The sequence below is a fragment of the Notamacropus eugenii genome, chromosome 4 (assembly GCF_028372415.1).
Source record: "Notamacropus eugenii isolate mMacEug1 chromosome 4, mMacEug1.pri_v2, whole genome shotgun sequence".
In the NCBI taxonomy this organism is placed as follows: Eukaryota; Metazoa; Chordata; class Mammalia; order Diprotodontia; family Macropodidae; genus Notamacropus; species Notamacropus eugenii.
Genome location: NC_092875.1, coordinates 11,216,696 through 11,242,069, shown reverse-complemented (window position 1 = coordinate 11,242,069; position 25,374 = coordinate 11,216,696). Strand labels below are relative to the sequence as shown.

At 53.8% G+C, this 25,374-nt stretch overlaps 2 protein-coding genes across 8 annotated transcripts in view; one reads left to right on the top strand and one right to left on the bottom strand.

Moving 5' to 3' along the window:
* Positions 1-24,146, bottom strand: part of TXNRD2 (thioredoxin reductase 2) — an 82,868-nt gene extending 58,722 nt beyond the window's left edge. The window contains exons 1-8 of one of the 3 annotated variants that reach the window (XM_072599783.1): positions 24,123-24,146; positions 19,463-19,528; positions 18,588-18,644; positions 17,551-17,695; positions 16,798-16,872; positions 10,211-10,289; positions 9,655-9,717; positions 7,934-8,004 (exon numbers count right to left, since the gene is read on the bottom strand). In XM_072599783.1, the coding sequence (XP_072455884.1) occupies positions 7,934-8,004; positions 9,655-9,717; positions 10,211-10,289; positions 16,798-16,872; positions 17,551-17,695; positions 18,588-18,615 (461 nt within the window). In that variant the 5' untranslated portion in view covers positions 18,616-18,644; positions 19,463-19,528; positions 24,123-24,146. Of the gene's footprint in view, positions 1-7,933; positions 8,005-9,654; positions 9,718-10,210; positions 10,290-16,797; positions 16,873-17,550; positions 17,696-18,587; positions 18,645-19,462; positions 19,529-23,705; positions 23,861-24,122 lie in introns of those variants that run through there. The other 2 variants (XM_072599781.1, XM_072599782.1) reach the window with 2 other exon arrangements.
* The window catches only part of COMT (catechol-O-methyltransferase), a 56,401-nt gene continuing 55,150 nt past the window's right edge, over positions 24,124-25,374 (top strand). The window contains exon 1 of one of the 5 annotated variants that reach the window (XM_072599787.1): positions 24,124-24,517. The gene's annotated coding sequence lies outside the window, so the exon portion shown is untranslated. The remainder of the gene's footprint in view (positions 24,518-25,374) is intronic. The other 4 variants (XM_072599785.1, XM_072599786.1, XM_072599788.1 and 1 more) reach the window with 4 other exon arrangements.

Here is a 25,374-nt window from a genome sequence, read left to right as displayed (position 1 = left end):
AAGTCCTCTTCCTCTCATCAGACATTCTTAGGCCAAACCGTGGATTCCAGGGTCAGTGATGTGGAGTCTACATTAAAGTGAAGGCAAATATGCCTGATGTGGGACAGAAGCCAGATGCCCATTTACACGCAAAGATGCCTGGACTGGTGGCGGGGCAGGAGACTTTTCCCTTGAGCTCCTGCCTGTCTGTCAGGGCACCTACATGTTCCTGAGGCCCAAGGCTGGCCAGCCCTGGTGGAAGACGTGACTCTTGGACCTTTGCTGGGATTTAACAGTTAACACTGCCCCCGCCCCAGCTGCTCCCCTTAGCACAGTGCCAGGTACACAGTAAGTGTCTAATAAGTGCTGGTGGTCATTTATACTGACATTTATGTGGCACCCTCTGAGTCAGTCACACAAAATGCCCGTTTTTGTTCCTTTTCTGCATTCATTCTGAGGATTAGGAACTGGAAGGGGCTGCTGAGCAGGTCACAGCTTCCTCATCTGTAAAATAGGTTGCTTGGCCTGGTGATGGCTGGGGCCACTTCCGGCCTGTGCAAAGCCAGCACATGGGCTCACTTTGCAGATGAGGTAGACAGGGCAGCCCAGGAATGGAAAGGGACTAGCCCAGGGTCTTGGGATCAGGAGAGGCAGAATTAGGAAGCTCCTTCAGGACCCACACCCACCTCCTGAGGCCTGTGTGGGACTAATGTTCAACAGAGGCTTCACTGCCAAGACCAGCGGTCGCTGGGCTTCGTGGCTCCCGGGGTCAGATCCTGGGCCTATCTCTTCATCCTCCTCATCCCTCTTTCCTAACTTCTTTCTTTTCTTCTGGTTAAGCAAAGCTGCCGTATGGCATCTATAGTCCTTTGTGTTAGCATTGAGAAGTTACAGTGAGTGAGGGGAAGTGCCAGGTGGCCTATGGTTCACAGATGGCACAGCAGGGCTCGTCTGGGTGCCCCCTCCAAGGTCCCTTCTTCAGAGAAGATCCCCCAGTCTCAGGAGTCCCTTAGGGGCCATGTGGCAAAGGCAGCATCTCAGTCAGAGCTGGAACTGGTGCCTGAGTCAGGACACGGGTTGTGCCACTTTCTCAACTTTGTGCACCTAAGGTGAGAGCCTCACCTGCCTTATCCTAGTAAAGGCTCTGGCCCCACTGTCAACTCCGTGTATGGGCCAGGGACCCAGCACAGAAAGCAGATCGCTGGCTTCTCTGGGATGCCCACGATCAAGAGTATGAACCTTTTCGGAGTATGGCTCCTAGAGCAGCAGCCCAAGATGTGGCCCAAGGACCAGGGTTCTAATCTGAGCTTGGCTACCTCTGGGCCTCCATCCCCTCCCCTGTGAAATGGGGGGTTCGGACCACATGATCTTGAAGGTCTTTTCTAGCTTGCAGTCCTAGGGCCATGCGGTCTCAGGCAAATTCAGATTTCATCCATTCATCCAGCACTTACTAAGCACTGACTGCATACACAGCACTCCTATGGATAATTACAGACGATTATGGGGGATACACAGTGATCTAACCTCTGCTTTCACAATCCAGTGCAGGAGAAATAGCTAAGTCTATGTTCAGCCCCTGCGGTTTACCCCAAACGGCCTCGAGGGCTAAGGCAGACACAAAGATGAAAGAAAAACGAGTGGTAGACCTCGAGGAGAGTACCATCAGATTACAGGAGACAATAACAAAGTTTACCTACCAAGCTGGGGAATGGGTTGGTCAGGGAAGGTCTTGTGGGCAGATCCCAGGCCAGGAGCAGACAGAACGACTGAGCAAGCATTCCAGGAAAAGCACGGGAGTGGCCTAAGCAAAGTGGGCACAGGCAGGACCTGCCTGGACCAAGAGTCAAGCAGCGGATGTGGAGACTTGACCCCTGAGTGCCAGGTGGCCTCTGTAAGTAAGCAAACACGGGAGTGACCTGCATGAGGGAAGTGATACTTAAGTGATACCAGGTGGCTTCCGGAGACTTGAAAGGGAGAACTGCAGTGATCTGGGTAGGATGTGACATGGTACAAGGGAGACCAGGAGAAAGGAATGTCTGACGAGGATGGGGTTGGAGGAAGGTTCCTCCCACATGCTGGGACACGGTGCTACCCCAGGCAAGGATGGGCCCAGAATGAAGCAGCAAGAGGGAGGATGGGTGGGGGCCACGGAAGCAATAGAAATGGATCCCAAAGAACTGTGTGGCTCCATGTTCTTATATAGCCACTCACCCAAGTAGCTTTTACAGCAGCTTTGTGCAGCACAGGAGACAGACAACCTGGGGAAATGTAGCTCTTTAGGTATATCCCTGGTGCCAAACACAGATCTGAAGTGGGAGCTAAATAAATGATCAATTAATTAATTAATTAATATTCAGGCTAGAAAAGATGGAAGAATAGGAAGATGTACTGAGTGTCTTAAATTCCTAATAATATTGGTTCTTGTTATGAAGGAGAAACATTCAGGAACTCTGAACAGGAAGAACCAGCTTCATTCCTTAGGTTGGGTCTGAATGGGCCTAGAGGGCCCCTTGTCAGGGATGGTCAGGGACAGTTTGGGCCCAATGCCTCCGAGGTCCCATCCCAGCCTCCGAAGGCCCATCCAGGTTCTGCATCCTCTTGGAGGCTCTTCAGCCTCTGCTACAGACCCCACAGAGCACTTTGCCAGGATTCCTCATGTGCTTGTCATGTAGGATTGAGGATTTCCTCCCACTGCGATAGAACGGAAGCTGATGGAGGGCAAGGAGCCTATTTCTTTCCTTTATTATCAACTTTGGACAAAATGTAGGCACTTATGGAAAGCTTGTGCATTAATTTCCCAAAATCACAGACTTTCAGGTTTGGAAGGGACTCTAGAGGCCAAAGACACCTGCCGAGAAATGGGTGTGTGAGGCTTCTTCTCCTCCTCCTGTCTGAAGCTCCAGAAGGACAGACACAGCTGCTATCCAGCCTTGATTGATGCATGACCTCTGCTGATTCAGTCACCCCCATGAGGCCTCATTCTGCTGGGACTCCACTAACTAAAAGGCCCCTATGGCTACACTGGGTGTGTTCTCGAGAGCTGGGTGCAGTGCGATGCTCCAATAGAGAATAGGCAGTCCTGCGCATCACCAGGCAGGCTGCATCAAAGAGGCAGCCCAGGCAGCTCAAGCAAGGCTTGTGATCTGTGGAGTGTGGCTAGAAGCCACTGCGGGTATGTGGGTGACCAGAAAGCTGATCTTATGGATACTGAACCCCCCCAGAGCCTGGCATTACTAAGGGGCTGCTTCTCCCTCCTGAGCCCTGCTGTCTTCCTGGGGATGGGGCCACATTCGGGGACAGCCCCAAGGCCTTGCCAACAGGCCACAGCCCAGTCAGCATGTACAGCAGACTGTACAACCCCCAGCCCTGGCCCTGAGCCCCTATGATGTCAACTCCCTCAACATCCTCTGGGAGGGAAATGAGAGGTGCTTCCTGCCCCAGCCAGGAAAGCCAATCTATCAACTATTGGAAAATAGGAAGAGGCCAGCAAAGCACTTTCCAGGCACATTTGTGGTGAAAATATGGTGAGAGGGAGGGCTCCATTTCCATCTGCAGGTGCACAGATTCATGGAGAGAAATAGAGGGTCAGAGTCTAGCTGTTCCAACCCCTTCACTGCAGAGATACAGAGACCAAGGCCCCAGTGAGGGTCTGTCTGGTGACTGTCCAAACTCATGCATCCAGAGGGAACTCGGAGGCCAACAGGGAGGGAAACTGAGGCCCCCCAAGTCTGCCAGCCCAAACTAGTACTTCCTTTGTCCTTCTTATTCACAAGGAAGAATGCAGGAAGCCTCTTTCTTAAAGCAGGAAGGCAGAGGAATGTGCCCAGGTTACAACAGAGACGTATGTTCAGGCCCAGCACTTGATGAGGGGCCCTTCACATTGATCAGAAGCGGGCAAGGGCCCTGTGGGGAATTTGGCCTCAGGCTGGCTGGCCACCCATCCAGCCAGCCCATGGTGGGCCAGGAGCAGCCTGGAGCCCCCAGCAGGCCCAGCTCCCTTCATGCTCAGCTCCAGCCCAGGCTGATAAAATACAGAAATGCTACTGTAACCCCTCCAGGCTTATTTTGACTAAAGCTTAGGAATGTAACATGTAAACAGTGACTCCCATATTACACTGTGTTACAACTTGCATTAACAGCCGCTGGACAAAGCAGCATTTTCCCAGAACCCTTGGACTGGGGGAGATCTCTTAGGTGGCTTCAAATGAAAAAGGGAGAGTCCATTTCCTCACATAAATCATGGTCAAGACCAAACAGACGACTGATGCACTGCGAGCCCTCGGGAACAATAACACAGCATGGGCTGCCCAGCAACAAAGCTCGGAGTACCATCGACAGGACAGTTTTTTTCTTGGAAGAAAATATACACGGCATTTTTCTTTCTTTACACAAAGTGTCTGAGGTTGTGTCTCCTAGTCAGCTGAGGCAGAGTGGATTCAGCCACCCTCAGCCCTAGGGGGCAGTCTGCTATGACTCTGGAGGGCAGGGGAAGCGTCTGAGGAGAAGTGGCCACCCCAGGAGCCTTGCTGGCCTATTAGTGCCCACCTCCTTCTCCCCACTGCTATTCTGTCCCTTCCTGAATGCTCGCTCCCCACTCCATGCTAGACCAGATGACTGGGGACATCCAGCAGGCTGCTGGAGACCTCTGCAGAGGGGGAAGCAGCCCCAGGAGAAGGGAATGGACCGGTCCATGTTGCAGAAACACAGGAGGATGGCCACCCAGGTAGGGCTGACACTTCCAGACCATCAAGGAAACAGGGGCACAGAGGAGCCCAGGCCCAAGCTTACATCACCCAGAATTCCAGAGTGGCAGCAGACCTCCGAGGTCACCAAAGACTGGCTAACATTTCTCCAGTCCGAGCAGGACTGAGAGCTCCATCCTTGGCCCTTGGATCCCTCGAAAACAGGCCCTGGGATGCTTGGCCCCAGGCAGTCTGGGGCTTCAGGTCCTCAGAGGAGTGAAGGAAATGCTAAAAGATGAGCTGCAGCGAGTGAACTCCAGGCCAAGGACTCCTGATGTGACGATAGGGGCCTAATAAATGCCTGCTGGCTGGCAGAATGCTTTGTTTGCAGAGCACTTTACAAATATCCCATTTGATCTTCAAAGCAACCTTAGGAGGGTCGTGCTAGTATGACCTCCTTTTTACAGAAGAGGAAACTGAGGGGGAGAGCAATGAAGTGACTTTGCCAGGGTCACACAGCTAGTGACTATCAGAGGAAGAACTAGAATCTGGTGGATCTTCCCGACTCCATTCCTGCTGTCTCCATGGCGCCCCAGCAGCCCGTGATGCAGCCTGACCTATAGAGCCGAGAGGGAAGCCCTCAAGGAGCAGACAGGTACTCATGCCACCTTCAGCGAAAAGCAGTGAAAGCCCTGAAGAACTCTCTCCCTCCGCTGCAGAGCTGGCACCCTCAGGTTACTCTTTATCTCCACTGAACCTGCCTTTCTGTGGGGCCAGATCCCCCTGACAGCCCCTCACAGCCCGTGCCCCACAAGTGAAGCCTCCAAGTCTGCTGGGGCACTGCAGCCTCAAGTCCTGCTGGTGGCCCCTTCCTCCTGGATACTCTCCTCTGCAGTTTCCAGAGCTTTTTCCTGAGGCCATGTGGTATAGTGGATAGTGCTTGACCAGCAGGCAGAAAGGCCGGGGGTCAAATCCCGCCTCAAACCTGGAGCCCTGTGACCCTGTGTAAGTCTATCTGCCTCAGTTTCCTCTTTTGTAAAGCATGGGGGTTGACCTTTGATGTCCCTTGATCTCTACATGGTTCCCCAGAGGCCCTGGCTGTGGAGAGAGAGAGAGGAAGGGGCAGTCACATATCTCTTCTCCTAGCCTCTCACCCTCCTGTGTATGGCAGACCCTTCAGGGCAGAGGGTGCCTGGCCTATGTGTCCCTGGGACTCAACCAGCATTTAATCAATGCCTGTTGGGCTGAAATGGGTATTCTGACTTGATTTCCAGCTGCTTCCCCTTTTATTTAAACGAAGCTCTTGCCCACATAGCTCAAGAGCAGGCCTGCTCTTGGGGGCGGTGAGGGAGGATGAGGAGAACCAAACACAGACTCTTAGTCCTCAGGCTGAGTCCCTGCCTGGCCCCTTGCCAGCCCCCAAGCCCTGTGGCTGGCCCCTCAGCTCCTCGCCAGGCCCTGCTGCCAGCCCCAGTGCCCACCTCCTGACTGGCTCCCCTGGAAAATTCCCTCTCCTTTCATTATAATCAGAAGGAAGCAGAAGACTGGGCACTGCCAAGGCTGCCAAAGGCTTCAGTCACTAAGACTCAAGCAGTTTACTTAGTTCATTTATGCCAGGAGGTCTCAACCTGGGCTCTGAGAACATGTTGTAAAAAATAATTTGACAGCTATATGCCAACAAAACTGGTTCCTTTGCAATCCTATGAATTCTATTTCTTGCATTGGGGATGAGGGGCCTCATCCTCCCCAGCCTGCCCCTTTCCCCAGAGGGCCTGGGGCCACCCTGGTTCAGATCCCTCCCCACTCCAGGACACAAAGTGGGATATGACAAGAAGCAGGGAACGTGTGCCCAGAAGGGTGCAGGCTCATTCCCCATCACAGGCCCAAACTCAGTCCTCCTCCTTGGGGAGGTGGCCAAGCAGGGTCACAGGGGCTGTGGGGGCTTGGGGAGGATCTGCCATCTTCACTGGGCCTAGAGGGAGTCACCCTGGGAGAGGGGGTGGCAGAAATGCTTGGCTGGAGGCCAGAGACTGGACTCCAGGCAAGCACCCCCTCCCCAGCGGCCGGTCCCAAGGCTAGGCAGATATTCCAGCCCCTTGGACTATCACAGGTCCTTCCCCACGCCAGGATCACTTCAATTAATGAGTGTTTGCTGCCCTCTAGTGGAATTCTCATAAAATACCAGGCCACAGGTCACTTCCCCAAATCCTCCTGGGCTTTAAGATGAACCTCAGCATTTATGCACACTGGAGACAGAGAGACAGAGAGACTGAGGCAGGAAGAGATAGAGACAGGGATGGAGAGACAGAAAGAGAGAAATGGAGATAGCCCGAGAGAGATGGAGACAAAAAGGGAGAATACAGAGCCAGAGAAAAGCAGAGACAGAGAGTGAGACAGAGACAGACAGAGAAAGAGACAGATGGAGAGACAGAGGGAGAGATGAAGAGACAGAAAGAAACAGAGATGGAAAAAGATAGACAGAGAAACTCAGAGACAGAGGCAGAAACAGAGAGAGATGGACAAGAAGCCAGAGAGAGAGAGAGAGAGAGAGAGAGAGAGAGAGAGAGACTCCCTCCCTCCCTCCCCTCTACCCCATGGAAGATTCAACAGTCAGGGACAGAATATCCTGCAGAACCAGGTGGCCTGTCTGCCCATGCCCAGCGCTCCCAGGGTGGCTTACCTTGAGGAGCTGGACTTGGAAAATGGGCTGCCCCCATGCCTCTCTATTGGGCTTGGGAGGGGGGGTGTCACCAAATCCTCCCTCTCTCCCTGTCCTCTGTCTCTCTCCTTCCCTTCCTCTTCTCTTTCTCTGTCTCTCCCTCCTCTTTCTCTTTCTATCTCTATTTCTGTATCTGTGCATCATTATCTCTCTCCCTCTCTCTGCAACTACAAGGTTAAGTGTTGGGGCCATACCCAGGCCTGCTGTATGGTCTGTGGAACGCTCACATTGGTTGTTTGGCAATAGAACATTATAATAAGGAAAAGAATTTTTAAAAACCTCCCAATATTTCCCATGTGTCTCTGTGCAGTGAGCCTCAGTTTCCTCTGTGAGCACCTTGGCTTGCTCAAAGGAAACTTAAGGTGTTTCCCCAACACTTGATACCCGGTATTCTCCCCACATCACAGAAAAAAACAAACCAAATCGAACCAATCCTGGAGGTCACTTTTTGCAAACAGTGAAGAGTCATCGTTCTGAGGGTAAGTGGCCAAACATAGCTCTACCTATTCCCACCCACATGCCCGTGGTAGCCTGTCTCGCCAGGCTCACTTACGTTTTTCCTGGAGACTCCTTCAGCCAAAACAGGTCATCGCTGGTGATCCCATACTCCATCGCCCCTTCCACCTGCCAGGAATCAAAGAACCCCCATGAGGATTCCACACTGGGATCTTCTGTGACCTTCTCTGAGATGAAACAAAGCTTTGCAGACCCAGAGCCTGCCCAGAGCTGGCGCTATTTGCTGACTGATCCCCAGCTGAACAGGATCACCAAGCAGAGGGGAACTGGCCTTTCCATTTCTTGGTGGAGATGTATCTGTCTGCCTCCATCTTGGGCATTTCTTGCAGACTAGACAGCCCTGGGAAAAGGGTCAGAGGTCTTGTAAAATTCTTCCAACTGTCCTTTCTGCAACCTACTCTGGGCCCTAAGCAGCACAGCTTCCCAGGAATAGGTGCCTTCCCAGGGCATGTGGATGCCTTTGCAGGGCATGTGGGTGTATGTGGGTGGGCCTGGGTACAGGCTCCTCTTGTGCTTAGGGGCCCCTTTCCCTGTGACCTGCATCCTCCTTTCTCTCGTACACCCCAAACTGTCATCGTGGGACACCTTTATAAGAAGGCAGCCTGGGACCATTGAGGGCGAGGGTTCAGAAGAACACATGATGAGTAGGCTCTGAGACAGCATCGGGTCAGTGTATGGGGAGGGCATTTGATGAGCTGGGTTCAAATTTCACTTCTGGCTATTATCTGTGATAATAGGCATTTATCAAATACCTATCATTTGAGCAAGTCACCTGGCCTAACTCAGTTTCCTCATTTATAAAATGTTGTACTAGGTGGCCTATGAGGTCCCTTCTGGTTCTAGGAGACTGTGATCCGACAAGATGAAATTTAACAGAGGTCAAGGCAAAGTCTTACACCCGGGTTCAAAATATGAGATGGGAGAGGTGTGTTAGACAGCTCATCAGCTGACCAAGACCTGGGCCTCCGACCCCAATGGGGGTCAGCAAGACAGGGTGGCAGTCTCCCCTGATCCCACCCAAGCCCTAATGGACACAGGGCCTCTTTATAAGGGACACAGTGTCCAGCTAAGCAAGTGGCCAGCACTTAATGAGGGAGTGGGGGAGATAGAGTGCTACATGGAGGCCGATGGGGACTCAACATCAGGAAAGTCTTTCGAACAAGGAGAGCTGTCCAAAGGGGAGTGGGATGCCGTGACAGGTAGTGAGCTCCCCATCACTGGAGGTCTTCAGAAAATCCTGGATGACTAGTCATATGTGTTGTAAGGGAGGGATTCCTCTGGGGGTTGGGGTTGGCCTAATGGCCACTGAGGTCCCTCCCAACTTGGAAATCATGAGACCCCAAAGTTGGTAAGTGACTGGATGCAGGCCAGATGTCCAGAGATACTTCCCAATGAGAAGAGTTGCCCAGAGGGGAACAGCATGCCCAGGCAGGTAGTGAGCTCCCCCTCCCAGGGCCTTCCAGCCCAGGCTGAATGACTCCTTGTCGGGCATGACATGGAGCGGATTCCTGGGCAGGTATGGCTTAGACAAGATGCCTCTGAGGTGCCATGACATCCCTGGTCATATGTCCAGGCCACAATGTCCCAGCACTAACCGGTTGTGTCCTCCTGGAGGCTCTGACTCCTCATTATCCCTGTCTCACCCTGGCACAGGGGCCTCCCAAGGTGGGAAAGCATTTCCCAAGCTGAAGGGCATGAGGCGAGGACAAGAACACTAGCTTAGCCATCTTTTCCAAGAAACCAGCAGAAAGCACTTACGTCTTCGGGGTACCTGGGTCTCCCTCCCGTGGCGAGGACAATGTGATCTGCGATAACAAGTGTCTAGAAACAAAAGCAGAGTGCATGTGAACAAAGAGACGGTTGGGGTCAATTCCCCCAGCACCAACACTCTGTGCTGTTCCTGGCCCAGCTGGCAGGGCCCAGTCGGTGGGGCCCAGCCCCGCTCCAGAGCTGCTATGGTGCAGTGGGCAGAAGGCCAGGTGGCTCTGCTGGGAGGAAGCAGGGGCCTCTCATTTCATCCCACCCCAACCTATAGCATCACAGCCTCCTGAACTAAGCTGCAGCAAACAAGAAACTGCTGGGTGGGGCAGTGGTTAGACAACTCCTAGGGTGGTCTAGGAGTAAGGAAACCCTGAGTTTGAATGTGGCCTTAGACTCTTCCTAGCTGTGGGACCTGTTGCAAGTCCCCTCACCTCTGCCTGACTCAGTTTCCCCATCTGTAGGTGGGGAACATTACAGCACATTACACAGGTGACTGTGAGGTTCAAGCTTAAAGGGCCCCCAAAACACCAGCTCCCTGCCATCAGCAGCTCACCTCTTTTCCTGCTTTGGTGAAACCCCGCACTGTGTGCTCATTCACAAAACTGCCGTGGATGTTAAAATATTTGACATTACTGAAAAACAAAAATGAGCCTTTATGTTCTGCAATCCAAGAAAAATGTGTGAAGCTGCTTCTGTTTACCAGGTGTGGGGGAGACAAAGAGTGGCAGGTATTGCAGGACTGCCCTCCTCTGAGAGGTGCGGGCAGCCGTAGCAGTACATCCACAGGAAGCCATTGCGCCAGGGCATCGTCCACCCTCCCCAAAGGCTTGAGAGAAACCAGGGGAAGGAGAGGCCACTTCAGGCTCAACCCAGAAGTTGCTCCCCCCACAAAGGAAGAGAAAAATCTGCTTTCCTTCTAGACAATTTAAATTTGTTCGTTTTCTACCTTTAGATTTTAATTGCCTGCCCAATTCACTGATCTCCTCCTTTCTTTATCTTCTTCATGTCAGCATTGATAGATACAAACTTCCCCTAAGAACAACTTTCACTGCATCCCGTCAGTTTTGGTACGCTGTCTCATTGTTACCATTCTCTTGAATGAAGATATTGTTTCTATGATGTGTTATCTGACTCACACATTCTTTAGGATTAGATTATTTAGTTTCCAATGAATTTTTAGTCTATCTTACCATGGCCCTTTACTACATGTAGTTTTTATTGCATCATGATCTGAAAAGGATGCATTTAATATTTCTGCCTTTCCACAACAGACTGTGAGATTTTTATGTCTTAATATGTGGTCAATTTTTGTGTAGGTGCCAGATACCACTGAGAAAAAGAAATATTCCTTTCTATCCCCATTCAGTTTTCTTCACAAGTCTACCATATCCAACTTTTCTAGAATTCTATTCACCTCCTTAACTTCTTTCTTGTTTATTTCGTAGTTAGATTTATCTAGTTCTGAGAGGAGGTTGGGGTCCTCCATTAGAATAGTTTTGCTGTCTATTTCTTCCTGTAACTCCCTTAACTTCTCCTAAGAAAATGGATGGAAAAAAAGAATACGGATGCTATACCACTTGGTACATACATATTTAGTAATGATATTACTTCATTGTCTATGGTACCTTTTAGTAGGATGTAGTTTCCTTCCTTATCTCTTTTAGTTAGATCTATTTTTGCTTTTGCTTTGTCTGAGATCAAGATTGGTACCCCTGCCTTTTTTTATTTTAGCTGAAGCATAACATATTCTGCTCTGCTTTTACCTTTACTCTGTATGTAAGCCTCTGCTTCAAATGTATTTCTTGTAAAGAACATATCGTAGGATTATGTTTTCTAATCCACTCTGCTATCAGCTTCTGTTTCATGGGAGAATTTATCTCATTCACATTCATAGTTATGATTACTGTGTCTTTCTTTCCATCTTATTCTCCTCCATTTATGCTTTTCTTTCTCCTTTCTCCCTTTCCCTCCTCACTAATTTTGCTTTTGACCACCACCTCCCTCAGTCTGCCCTCCCTTCTATCCACACTCTCCCTTTTCTTTCCCTTTTCCCTTCCTACTTCCTATAGAGTAAATTAGATTTCTATACCTAACTGATTATGTTATTCCCTCTTTGAGCCAAATCTGATGAGAATAAGGGTCAAATAATTTTCATCTCCCTCCCTTCTTTCCCTCTACTGTAATATGTCTTTGTGCATCTTCATGTGATGTAATTTACCCTTGTTTGCCTCCTCCTTTCCTCCTCTCCCATTACAATCCCTTTTTATCACTTAGATTTTTTATCATCACATCACAGTCAACTTATACCCACATCCTCTGTCTATGTATACCCCTTTAAACGTTGTAATAATGATACGGTTCTCAAGAGTTACAAACGTCATCTTCCCTTGGAGGGATGTAAACAGTTTGACCTTATTAATAACATGTTGTTGTTATTTTCTTTCCTGTTTATCTTTTTATGCCTCTCTTGAGTCTTGTATTTGAAGAACAAATTTTCTGTTGAGCTCTGGTCTTTTCATCAGGAAGGTTTGGAAATGCCCTCTTTTGTTGAATGTCCATCTTCTTCCCTGGAAGATTATGCTCAATTTCCCTGGGAAGTTGATCCTTGGTTGTAATCCAAGCTCCTTTGTCTTACAGAGTATCGTGTTTCATGCTCTCTGATCTTTTAACATAGAAGGTGCAAGATGTTCCATAATCCTGACTGGTTCCAGATATTTAAATTATTTGTTTTTGACTGTTTGCAGTATTATCTCTTTGACCTGATAATTTTGGAATTTGGCTGTAATATTTCTTGGTGGTTTCATTTTGGAATCTCAGAAAATAATCAGTGGATTCTTTTGATGATTATTTTACCCTCTGGTTTACCCTAGAACCCTCTGGTTTTAGGACCTCTGGGCAGTTTTCCTGGATGATTTCTTGAAAGATGTGTCCAGGTTCTTTTTTTCATCATGGCTTTCAGGTAGATCAATAATTTTTAAATAACCTCTCCTGGATCTATTTTACAGGTCAGTTGTTTTACCAATGAAGTATTTTACATTCTGTTTTTAATTCTTTTGTTTTTGACTGATTCTTGATATTTCATAGAGTCATTAGCTTCCACTTGCCCAACTCTGACTTTTAGCAAACTGTTTTCTTCAATTGGATTTTGCACCTCCTTTTCTGTTTGGTCTGTTTTACTTTTTTAAGGAATTGTTTTCTGCAGTCATTTTCTGTCCCTTCTTTTCCAGGCTATTGACTCTCTCTTGCATGTCTCTCATTTCTTTTCCCAATTTTTCTTCAACTTTTCCTATTTGACTTTAAAAATTCTTCTTGAGCTCTTCCAAGGCTTTTGGGCTTGAGACCAATTCATATTCCCCTTTGAGTTTTCAGACGTGGGTATATTAACAATGCTGTCCTCTTCTGAATTTGTGCCTTCATCGTCTCTGTCCCCATAGTAAGAATCTATGGTCATTGTCCTTTTCTGCTTTTTGCTCGTAGCGTTTGCCTATTTCCTGGCTTTTATAGTTGAGCTCTCCTGCTTGAGCTCAGGGGGCACTGACCTAAACTTCTTGTGCTAGAAGCCCAGGACCTAGTCACTGGCTTTGTGTGCTGGGGCCTCAGATGCTGGGGGCTGGAGGCTGTAGGGGTCTGGTAGGTTACCTGGTGCTAAGTTAGGGTCAGCAACACTGGAGCTCTGCAGGTGGGGGTGGGGAATATGGCCCCTAGAGGGGTTTACCTGCTTACCCAGGCTTCTTTGAATCACTGGAAGTACCAGTACCAGTACACCAGTACATATGGTTGTTTTCCCAGCTGGTGTCTATCAGTTCCCCTGCCTGTGCCAAGGCACTTGGTGGCTCCTGGTGTTGGTGCTTGCCTGCTCCACCACCCTGGGGCTCAGGATCTCCCCTTGATTTGCTGAGGTGGGGTTTGTCACTAGTTTACTGGGACATCTACCATCCTGTACTGCTCCCCTTCCACCAGAGTGAGAGGAGCCTTTCCCGTTAATCCCCCAAGCTTCCCGGCCTATGAGACTGCTGCATCCCATCTTTCTGATGACTGAGCTATGCCATGGGTTTTCCTGGGGTGATATTTTCTGGGCTTTCAGAGGTCAATAAGGGAGAGCGAGAGCTACTTTTACTCCACCATCTTGGCTCCCAGAAGTCTGTATCTCCTCAGATAATTTTAATGACTAACATTGGTTGCCTTTACTGATCACCAGACTCCATAGAGGAAAGCCAGAATATTTCTACTGCAAGAATAACTTTTCCTGTACTCAGAATCTTGGGGCACCCTCATCCTGACAAAGGGACAACTGATTGGGGAGGGGAGATATTTGAGGAAATGATGAAAATGGGGCATGACCCAAGAGGGAGGCCAAGGGAAACCTGCTGTGCTGTGGTGAAGGCTGGCCTGGGAAGCCCAGCCACACTGGTCAGCCCAGTCAGGGCCTGACTTTGAGGTCTCACAGGCTGGTGCCCCAGGGGGTCCAGGTGAGCACTCCATGCCAGACCCCAGGGTCCACCCCTTCAGAGTCATCCTCCATCCCATCAGCCTCCGAATCTGGTCAGTCTCCCTCCTCTCCCACATCCATCGGCTTCTTTCCAATCATATGTCCAGTGCCCTACCTCAAGGCTTCATCACCTGCCTCCTCACTGACACCCACTTCCAGGCTCTCCTCTCCTTAACTCATCCTCAACAGAGCTGCCAGGGTTTTCCCAGGCACATGTCTCAACGTCTTACTCACTGCTCTCCTCAACAATCTTCAGTGGCTCCCTATCTTCTCCCGGATACAATCAATCAGTGCAGTCAATTATTGATCACATATCAGAGACTTCCCACATGTCTGAGAATGTGCAAGGCCCTGGGAAGGCAAAGAAAGTAGACAGTCCCCACCCACCTCGAGCTCATATTCTGGAGCGAATGGGGAGTAAGCATGGACAAGACAGCTTGTAAAAGGTAAGGTTGTTCAGTTGAGGGGGGAAGGGCAGAGAAATCCAGAAAGGGCTCCCAGAGGAGGTGATGTCTAAAAGAAACTCTGAGGGAAACAAGGGAGCTTAAAACACAAACTCCTATGTCCTAGTCACACCTGCCTTTCCATCCTTCTATATCACTCCCTCCCTCATGCTCCCCATTCCAATAAGTCTGCCTGCTGCACCTCAAAGTCCCACCGTGGCACCTTCGCATTGGCTCTTCCCCTCCCCTGCTCGTACATGCTGGGAGCACCTCCTGCCAAACCTCTACCTTGGCGAACCCTGAGCCTCTTTCCTTCAGGCCCAGTTTCACTACCTTGCCTCAGTTATCCAGCATTAATGTGTGTGGAAGCATTGGGTCCCTTCAGAGCAATGGAAGGGCCTTGAGGGCAGGGACTGGAGGGGATATTGTCATGTCCCTCATATCCATCATAGGACTCTGTACTAAAGTAGGAAGGAAGGAAGGAGAAAGAGAGGAAGGAAAGAAAGGAAGAAGGGAGGGAGAGAAGGTAAAAAGGAGCGAAGGAAGGGAAGGAAGGAAAGAAGGAGGGAGGGAGGGAAGGCCAGGAACAAGTGCTGAGATGGAGACAGGTGCAGCAGATGGAGAAGGGGAGCCTAGGGGGATTCCTGCACCACCACCCCCATCTTCCCTGGGAAGCACAGCCCAATAAGGATCAGGAGGTCAGGTGCTGCTTTGGAGTTGATGAAGCTGCCTGGCCCATGCCTGGAGGCGTTGGCCTTCTGGAGCCGCTCAGGAGGGCAGTCCAGATTCTGGTGACCCCCTTTTCTTCTGCTGCCTCCTTAGCCCCTGGGCTCTATGGCCAGCATGGAGCCCAGTCATGTGTGTACAGGAAAGTCAAGAGGACACGCTGACTGAGAGGCCTATGCAAGAGACAGTCGGCCAGTGGCCTGGAGTCTGGGTGCGATGACCACAATTACAAGACCTGTTTCTGGAGCCCTGAAGGTCCACAGAGTGCCTCACACGCACTCTCTCATCTGATCCTCACTGATAACTCTGGGATGGAGGTGCTGCTATTATCCTCATTTTACAGAGGAGCAGACTGAGGCTCACGCAGGGCCCTCCAGCTCCCTGGGCCTTCTTGCAGTCAGGCCTTGCACTTCCTGCACTGAGCCACAAGCTGCTCCAGGTCCCCTCCAGGTGGTGGCTGCCTTGGGCCCCGTGCATGGCTGGTTCCTACATTCAGACCAAGCTTAGCCACCACCTCCATCAGTCAGAGCCTGCAGGACTTTCATGTGGGTCCTAGGGTCTGACAGGCGCAGTTACGGATCCCCCATCTCTGAGGCTAATTTCATTCTAGAACAGTGCAGGGCAAGTGACTGGAGAATGGAGGACAGAGTCTGTCCCCTCCCCACACCTCTCAGAGAGACCTATGACCATAGTGGAGTCACTTCTCTGCAAGCCTCCCTCACAACCTGTGCACCCGACAGCTTCCCTCCCAGCTCAGCTTGGGGGCCAGACAGGATTAGGCAGTGTGAACTCCCCTGCACAGGGCTGAGCACCACCCAGGAATCCACAGGATGAGAGGAGGGAGGGCGGTCAGAGAGACACAGAGCCCGGGGGAGGTATCCTGAAAGCCAAGACAGCAGAGAAAACAGGGGTGTGAATATGGAGTTGTGTGTGTGAATAGCTGTACGTGTGTGTGCATGTGCCTATCTGTACACATATGTATACATGTCTGTATGTGTATCTGTGCACTGTGCATGATCATATACACACATCTCTGCACAGTATGTGTGCACCTGTACGTGTGTGTACATGTATGTGTATGTCTGTATGCATGTACACTGCGTGCATATCTATATACATGTGTGGGTCTGCACATGTCTGCACACGTGTATGCATGTCTATGTGTGTGGGTCTGTACACAACTGTATATGTGTCTATACAAGCATGTGTGGTGTGTACACTTCTGTATACCTGTTTCTGTACACATGTGTGTAAGTGTGTACACATCTGTATGTGTCTGTACACGTGTGTGTATGTGCACAAATGGCCCTGTCCATGAGGGCACGTGAGGGCCATGTGGGATGATATGGGTCCATGCAGGCCTAGCTGCGACCGATGCACACAGGGGACAAGTGACCACTTCCTTGCCCCAGGTGCAATGGAGGTGAGGCCAGAAACTCCATGCCTCCACACCCAAGCACCCAGACACCCACGCACACCTACCGCTCTTGCAGCTGCACTCGGTGGCCCCAGTTGAGGGACTTGACGTGGTTCTGAATTGCTTCAGCCATCTGCTGCCTTTTGGAGAAGGCAAAGAGGACATCAGGTCCAGCAGCAACAATTGAGTAGCACTTATCAAGCACCTACTGTGTGCTGTAGGCCATTATTGGTGAGGGCCTGCATCTAAGACAAAGCCACAACCTGGAGCTTCCTCCCAAGTCTGCTCTAAAGGCTGAGCAGGGTCGTCCTGCAGGGTCATGACCCACAAGCTGGGGGTGCAGATGTTGCAGCCCTGCCTTGGGCCTCAGCCATGGGCACTGCTGAGAAGAAAACAGGGTGGCCAATCTGCCCAGGAAAAAAGGGTTGCCTCCCTCAGCCTGGAGCCTCCCCCCACCAAATCCCATCTAGACTGGCAGAAATGAATGAGCACCAGCCACCCCCTGAGCTCGGGCCTGCACCAAGTGGGCATAGGACCCTCCAGCCTGAGGGCTCCTTCAGGGTCCTACCTCATGGACCCATGTGTAGGGGGGCATGGCTCATCACACTGGCCATAGACAATTAAGTTGCCCTGTTTGGGGATCGACTTATGACTACATCCAACAACTCTGGCTACTGCAGCTGTGTAAGCGTCAAACTCTCCCCCAATAACCAAAGGGGGTTGGGGAAGGCAGGTGCCAGCCTGTAGGGGCAGAGCAGGGAAGGCCATGTCCAAGGCTGCAGGTGGCCATGGAGAGGAGGCCTCCTCCCAGCCCTTACCAGTTATGTGGTGCGGAGGGGGCCACGTCCCATCCGTAATGGTGGGCATCCACGAGGGCGCCTCCCAGAAGAGCCGCGTGATGCATGAGCTTCTTGGGGATACAGCCCACGTTGACGCACGTGCCCCCCAAGCCCCATCTGGTGCCTGAAATCGAAGAGGGGAAATTCTTCTTACTGTTATTACTGACATGGAGACAGACTTGACAAATCCCATTCTCACTTCCACCCCTGGTATCTGTCCATCTCTTGCCCTTCAACGATGAGGGCGGCCTTAGCACATGAAGACAATGCATGTGAAGACATGTGAAGGGTCTTAGAGGCTCAGGCACAGAAGACAGCCCCGGGCGGGGCCCAGGTGCCCAGATGGCCGGACAAGGCCAGAAATGGTGGGTGCCAGTCTGGTGAGGGCCAGGGCTCGATGCCCCTGAGAGGCTGTGGGGAGCCAGAGATTCTGGAGCAGAGCAGGTACACAACCAGACCCACCTGGCTGCCAGGCAGCTTTGGGGAACTTGGGTTTGAGACTCGGATGAAAAGGGATTGAAACTACTTGGGAGCTCTGCATTCTCTCTAGACCATCTCCATTGCTGAAGGATGGAACAGATGATGGAGGATGCAGTGGGCACTTCCATGATGAGGCCATCTGAGCCCCTCCCCCCAGCAGGAGCGCCTTTTTTCCTATGGGCTGGCTGTCTCTACTGCACACACCCATACACCTGCCCTGCCCTGTCTGCACCTGCCTGGCCACCCTCAAGGCTCATGTTCCCTCTGTCCCCAGCATGTCCAGCCTGGTGCAAGCCATTATTACCCCAGTCCCTTGCCCAGGAGGTCCCCCATGCCTTGCCGGGGGCAGAGCCAAGAGCAGCCCTGAAAGGGAAGAGAACACCCACTGTGGATGCTGGACATGGCCCTGAGCCCGAAGGAGAATTAAGGGTATCAGAGACCTGGGGCCGGCTCTATGGGAAGCCCCCCACCCAACACCACCATCACCCTCAGCACAGGGACCTCTACAGGGCAGACAGTGACACGCTCGTTCTCACCTCTGGGAGAAGGAACCACATAGTCCATAACAGCCACCTTCTTTCCAAACTCGGCAGCTTTGAAATTTGAGGGGGGCGGGGGGAGAGAGAGAGAGAGAGAGGAGGGAGGGAAGGAGGAAAAAGAAGGATGGAGGGAAGGGGAGAGAGAAGGAAAGGGGGGGGAGAAAACAGAGAGCAGTGCAAAGTGTTTACTTCAATGCCAGGGAAGGGCAAAGTGTGACCCCTACTTATCAGGAAGGGGGTTTCCCAGGTTCCCCTGGACGCTGACCACAGCCATGGATGGGCATGTCTAAAGAAGCCAGGTTATTTTAGCCTACAATATGCTTGACACCCCTGCGCTGATGGGGCCAGAGGGTTCCACCTCAGCATCCTCTCTGTTGAGGCCTGTGTGCTGCCCATGCCCGCCCTGTTCTCCATCTCCCAGGGCTGGCATGTCCAGGGCTTCAACATCTCAAGAAACTCTGCTTTGGTCAGTGGGAGTGTCTCCCCCTGCCCCAGCACAGATTGGTCCCTGACTGGGGGAGGAACTCAGTGGGGCCAGAGAGTATAAGGCTGGTCCAGGACCCTGGCACAGCCTCCCAGGTTGCCTCCAGGCCAGAGAGGTACGGGGTCTGGTGCCCTGCACCCAGGGAAGCACTCTCAGGCCCACATCTTCACCCCAACCCTTGCACCTCTGGCTCAGAGAACCCCCATCAAGTCCGCCCCTCCCCTGGATGAGGGTTCAGCTCTTGGAGCACAGGCAAGGCCCTGCTTGGCATGGTGGCTGGAAGCTTCTCCCTAAGGGCTTAGTCTCATTCATTCATCCTTCTTGTATAAATATAACAGCCAGCTGGGGCTAGGCATGGGGTGGGTACCTTCTTCCCCACCAGACGTACCTTCCTTGGCGCAGGCCAGGCCACCAGAGCCCCCACCAATCACCAGCAGATCATACCTGTTGCCATCTACAAAAGGAATAGACCCATTTGAGTGAGTTGGAGACAGTGCCAGGGACTCAGAGGCTGGCACTGGGCAGAATGGTGGCCTCGCTCTGAGTAGTCATGAGTTCCCTGGAAATGAATCTGCTTGTCCCCGCAGCCTCCGCAAGCAGGAATCCGGGCACCTTGTCTACAGGTTTCCCTTCCAGACTCTCACATTTGGGGATCCTCCTGGGCCTGAAGATGCCTTAGCATCAAGGCCTGGGGGACCTCCAGTGGCAGGCAGGTGGCTCAAGATGGTGTGTGCTCGCCTCCTCAGGGACCTCCCTGCATCTCCCCGTCCTCAATCTCAATTTATCTCCTGCCAGCTACCTCCCTGGGCTGCCCAGGCCCCTCTCCTGCTCTAGAAGCTGCAGGGGCTACTCCTCCCAACCCAGCTCCAGCTGCCTTCATTCTGTTTCACATTTCTCCAGTCCAATTTGCTGTTCCCTGTATATCCTAGCCCATTTCCCACTTCCACACCTTTGCTCAGGCTGGCCCTCCCACCTGAATGCCCTCCTTTCTCAATTCCACCTTTTACAACTTCGAGTTCCCTTCAAGGATCCCCTCCTACAAGAGTCCTCCCCTGATTCCCCCACTGCTTGGCGCTCTCCTACCCCTGGGATGACTTTATCTCAAATCTGTGGTTACTGCTTGCCTGGCACACTGAACCAAACTCTCTATGTGACTCTCGCGCTCTCTCTAAGAAAGCAACGAGCTCCTTGCAGCAGGGACAAGCTCTGGGAACTGGCCCCCGCAGCTTTCCTGGGCACTGTGCACATCTGTGCCCTCAGATGCTCCTGGGTCTGCCCTGGGTACTGCCCTTGTCTGTGCCCCCACACATCCCTAAATCTTTCTTGGGTACTGCCTGCATCTGTACTCCTCAGATGCAGGATCTGATAGGATGGTGGGTTCTCACCAGCCCTAACCCCTACACATCATGACCTCATGCCCACAGGGCCAGTGGGAGAGATGTCAATCCCCTTCCACTCTGGAACTCCAAGAGCAGTCTCTGGTGAGGCTCTGCTATGGGGAGTGTACGCAGTTACTGTTCAGCACCCCAAAGAACACGTTGGTACAAAGGTCTCTATAAAAAGTCACAGACCCACAGGGATCTGAAACCTCTACACGTAAAGGGTGTCTGTACCAACAAACATCAGCCTTGCCCTCATTAAGCAACCAGGATTAAGCCTGCCATTCTGGGTCCCTCCTCGTGCTGAGCACTGACCTTGGCCTTGCTTCCATGCCCTGGTCCATGGCCTGATTTGGCCATCCCTGATTACGACCCTGACTCATGAGGACCTGCCCTCCCTTGGTCAATTCAAAGCCATTCCTTTCCTGGAGACACAGCCTACGGTCCCTGGGCCACGCCAGGCACTGGTGGGGGGTACTCACAAGGCCAGATCCAGTGGCATTTTTGCATGATAGAGACAGAGATGCATAGACCATTACCCAGGTCCCTGCAACTGGGCTCTGGGTCTCAACACAGAGTATGTCTTACCCATCCTGCCTCCCTCTACCCCTCACAGGTTTGGTTTGGGGTTTCCCAATTTTGTTCTGAGAAGTTTGGATTCAATTAAAGAGCTGCACTTGAGGACCTAAAGGGCCACGTATGGCCTTGGAGCCCCAGGTTCCCCCGCAAGTCACCTGAGCCAGCTCAGCTGCATATACTGAGAGAAGAGATGGCCTGCCTCCAAGGCTAGGGGAGAAGCCTTGGTCTGGGCCCCTCCTGCAACCCCAGGTTGACTGACCTGCCATTCTGGGGGCTCCTTCAGTTCTGCTCTCAGGGCACCAAGAGCTCCAAGGCACAGCCTGGGAGGGCAGATAGATGGCCCACCCCAAGTTAATCTGTCAGGCACCAGCCTGCTGGCCCAGATAAACACTGGTAGCTGCCTGGAAGGTTTGTTTTCTCCAAACATAGAGGAAAAAACCACACCCCTACTTTGATACCTTGAAGGAGCATACTTTCAGGAGGGGGCCACCAGAGCTGGGGTCCCTCCTGTCAGGATCTCCACACTAGAGGGCCCCAGGGCAAACAGCTTCTGGGAAGAGTGCTTACCACCAGTCTCACCCAAATCTAACCTGTCCCCCACCCCCAGCTCCTCGTGGTCTGAGGTGTGCTCCAGAGAAATAGGCCCCCCTCCCTCCACTGACAGCACCCTCTGGGGGCGCCTCCCTCCACCGATCCTCTGACAGCAGCCTCTGGGGGCCTTCGTGGCCCTACCCCCTCCCAGATGCCCCCCCCCTTGAGGTTTCTTCAGCCTCTGTTCCCAAGAAAGCCCCCTGGGGCCACCTCGGAAACTGGGCCCCTAATCAGGCTGCCTCAGGGAGACCAGGCACTTGAGTGGAAACACAAGATGCTTTATTTCCACTGAGCTCAGGCGGGATGTGAGCGTGTCCTTCGGTTGTGACCCAGGCAGCCGGCCATTACTGTGGGAAGGGACCCATGGGCACCACCGGCCCAGCTCAGGCTCTGGGCCACAGTCACTAGTAGTCTCTCATAATTGAGAGAGTGGACTATGCAGCAGTGTCTTCTTATTCCCTCCTGGACGCTCCCACCCCCACCCCAGTTCTTCCACACTGGCCTTCTAGATGTTCAAATATGTTGCTTCATCTCCCACCTCCATGCCTTTGCACTGGCTGTGCCCCCTGCCTAGAAGGCTCTCCTTCCTCCTCTCTACCTCCTGGCTTCCCTTTCTCCAAGGTCTAGCTCCAATCCCACCTTCTACATTTAAGTGCCTACTATACCCCAGCAGGGACTAAAGGCTTCGATGGGCTCAATCTGACATTTCCCTTGCCCCCTCAGTGCCAGGGGCTCCCCCTTGCTGTTCCTCTCATTAGACTGGGAGTTTCTTGAGGGTAGGGCCTGGCAAACAGTAGGTGCTCAACAGGTGCTTGATGGCTGGCTGCTGTGGAGTTCAAGAAGGTACATTTGCCCACATTTGCCCAGATCTGCAGGCAGATGGACATGGGCATAGGGCCTGGGCCTCCAAGGGGAGAAGAGGCTCCTTTAAAAAACCACCCTAGGGAATGCACAGCATCACAGGCTGCGCTGGGAGAGACCTTGGGGGGAGGTTACCCCTAGTGAGAGGAGAGGTCCTTGACATGCCCCTGAATCACATTCTCCAGTGTAGACGGTGCCCCCCATCGCTGCTCAGGAGCACGGGGGGGGGGGGTCTCTCTAGAGCCCTCAGTGTCCCCACCAGGGGGTCAGTGTGTGTGTGGGAGGAGTCTGGCACACTGAGGGCCGAACAAAGAAAAAGAACTGGATAGTCTGGTTTGGGAAGCACCGGCCCCTCCCCCACATCTCCCCCAGGCGCACCTACCCCTCCCCCACCTGCCCCCAGGTGCACCTGCCCCTCCCCCACCTGCTCCTCCTCCATCTGCACCCCCCCAGGCACACCTACCCATCCCCCACCTGCCCCCCAGGCGCACCTACCCTTCCCCCACCGGCCCCCCAGGTGCACCTGCCCCTCATCCATCTCCCCCCCCCACCTGCCCCTCCCCCACCCAACCCCAAGGCGCACCTACCCCTCCCCCATCTGCCCCCCCCAAGCTCCCTGGAGGCCCAAGGCCTAAGAGAAGGCTTGAACTGGGGTCTCCTGACTCCTTCATTAAGTGCCTGCTGTATGCAGACACCACCTGGGCCTCAGACGCTTCCGGCTGGGTCCCTCCACCCCGGGTGCCTCAGTTTCCTCATCTGAAACATGAGGGGCCAGGGCCGATCTAAGGGGGGCAGGGGGAGGCCCCGAAGCACAGACGGGCACATGAGCCGTCACCACCGGGCGGGTGGTCTGGCTCCTGGCCTTGCACACAGCAGGCGCTTAATCAATGCCTGCCGGCTGGATTTCTAATCCGCAAAGCATTGTGGCTCCGGGTGAGGACCAAATAAAAACCACAGGCGCCCAATAAATGCTCGCTGTCTAGATCAGCTGACCAAGCTGGACCCGCGGCTCCCACCGGGCCTGGTAGACAACAGGCGCTCCATAAGGAGAGGCAGGAGAGCTGCGCCGGGACGACCCGCGGGGCGGCCAGCAGGGGGGCGCGCCTCCAGGCCCCGCCCCCTCCCCGCCCCTGGCGCTGACGTCACACCATCCCCAGGCAGCCCGCCCGGGACCGAGCGGTGACCCCGACCCTGCCCGGCCCAAGCTGAGCCGGCTCCTACCTGACAGGCCTCGGGTGGCGCAGAGCAGCCTGCAAGGAGCCCGGGAGCCCGGAGCTCCACACCGGAAGAGACGTCTCCAAGAGCGGCGCGACGCCGCACACGCGGCGGCCAACGCCACCGCCGCCATGGCGCCCCGCGTGCCTGCAGCGAGCCCCGCCCCCTCTCCCATTTCGCCCCCAATCACCGCCCTCCTTCCAGCCCCGCCCTACCGGGTGCGCCCCGCCTCCTCCGGCTCTGCCTACCCAATCGCCACACTGCGCCCCGCCTCCCCGCGCTTCTCGTCCCCAATCGCCACGCTTCGCCCCTCCTCCTGGCGATCCTGGTACCCAATCGCCGTCCTTGTCACGGTTCCTCCTCTCAAGAGCATCCAGTACCTTCGTCCGGTCAGCCACAGTCGACACCCCAGACACCCCGTACCTTTCCTCCGATATTGTGATGCCATGTCCTCTTCGAGAAGGACGGACAACAACGGACCAACCAACCGAGTACTTTACCGCACTCCGCCCCGCCCACTCCAGAGTGCCCCGCCTTCCCGCGCTCCTCTGCACCAACCTCCTACCTGACGTGCGCGCGGTGATGCCGGTACCCCATCACCACCCACTGCCCTCTAGGCCACGCCCACCATCGAGCGCGCGCCCCGCCCTGAAGACCCAGGCCCTCCGCAGGCCCGCGCTCCCACGTGGCCGCGCTCCGGGCCCCGCCCCACGTGGCCCCGCCCCGGCCCCGCCCCTCGCCTGAGGTGGAGGCCCTGCCTCTCCAGCTGCTTGTGTCCGCTAGGGAGAGGCTGGGAGAGGAGCCGAGCCTGCGCTGCCGTGAGTGGGGCGCGCGTGGCGCGTGGGGTGCGGGCTGCGGGGGCGGGGGCCGCGTGCGGCCGGGCTCAGGGCGAGTCCCAGGAAACTGACCCGCAGGCGGGAACTGACCCTTAGAGGAGGGGGTGCGCGGGGGGTGCCCGTGGGTCCTCTGTGGGCCGGAGCCCCCGTGGAGAGGGTCCAACCTCCCCATTACTCAGATGAGGAAACTGAGGCCCAGGGAGGCCAGAGCCTGCGTTTGGAGGAGGCTTCTCGGCCCAAGCCCAACCCCGGACCAGCGCGGGGCAGAGGGAGGGAGCCAGGACCCCAGGGGTGCCCAGCGGTCTGGGGGGGCAGGGGCAGGGAGCCAGGGCCCCGCGGGGGTGCCCAGCGGTCTGGGGGGGCAGGGGCAGGGAGCCAGGACCCCGCGGGGGTGCCCAGCGGTCTGGGGGGGGCAGGGGCAGGGAGCCAGGACCCCACGGGGGTGCCCAGCGGTCTGGGGGGGCAGATCCCAGGCACCTTTTAGGTACAGAGGGGCAGCTGGGTGATCCCACGTGCCTGGGAGCCCCGGAGCGGCCCTTGCTATGAGCAGGCTTCGCTCGGGTCTGTTCACATCCTCCCCAGATTAGATCTTTGCCCTTCCCCCCCCCCAACTTCCCCTGCTGGCTGCCCCGGGGAGCCCCGCAGTTGAGGGAACAGGCAAGTTAGTGGTCATGAGAAAGGAATTTATTAGGTACCTCGGGGAGAGAACAGTGTGGGAGCCGCTGGAGAAAGTCTGAGGATAATGAACGTGGGGAGTTCACAGGGAAGCCCACACTGGGATGGAGGACAGGCAAGGTGGGAGGCGGGAAGAAAAATAGCCCCCTGGACCAAAATGTTCT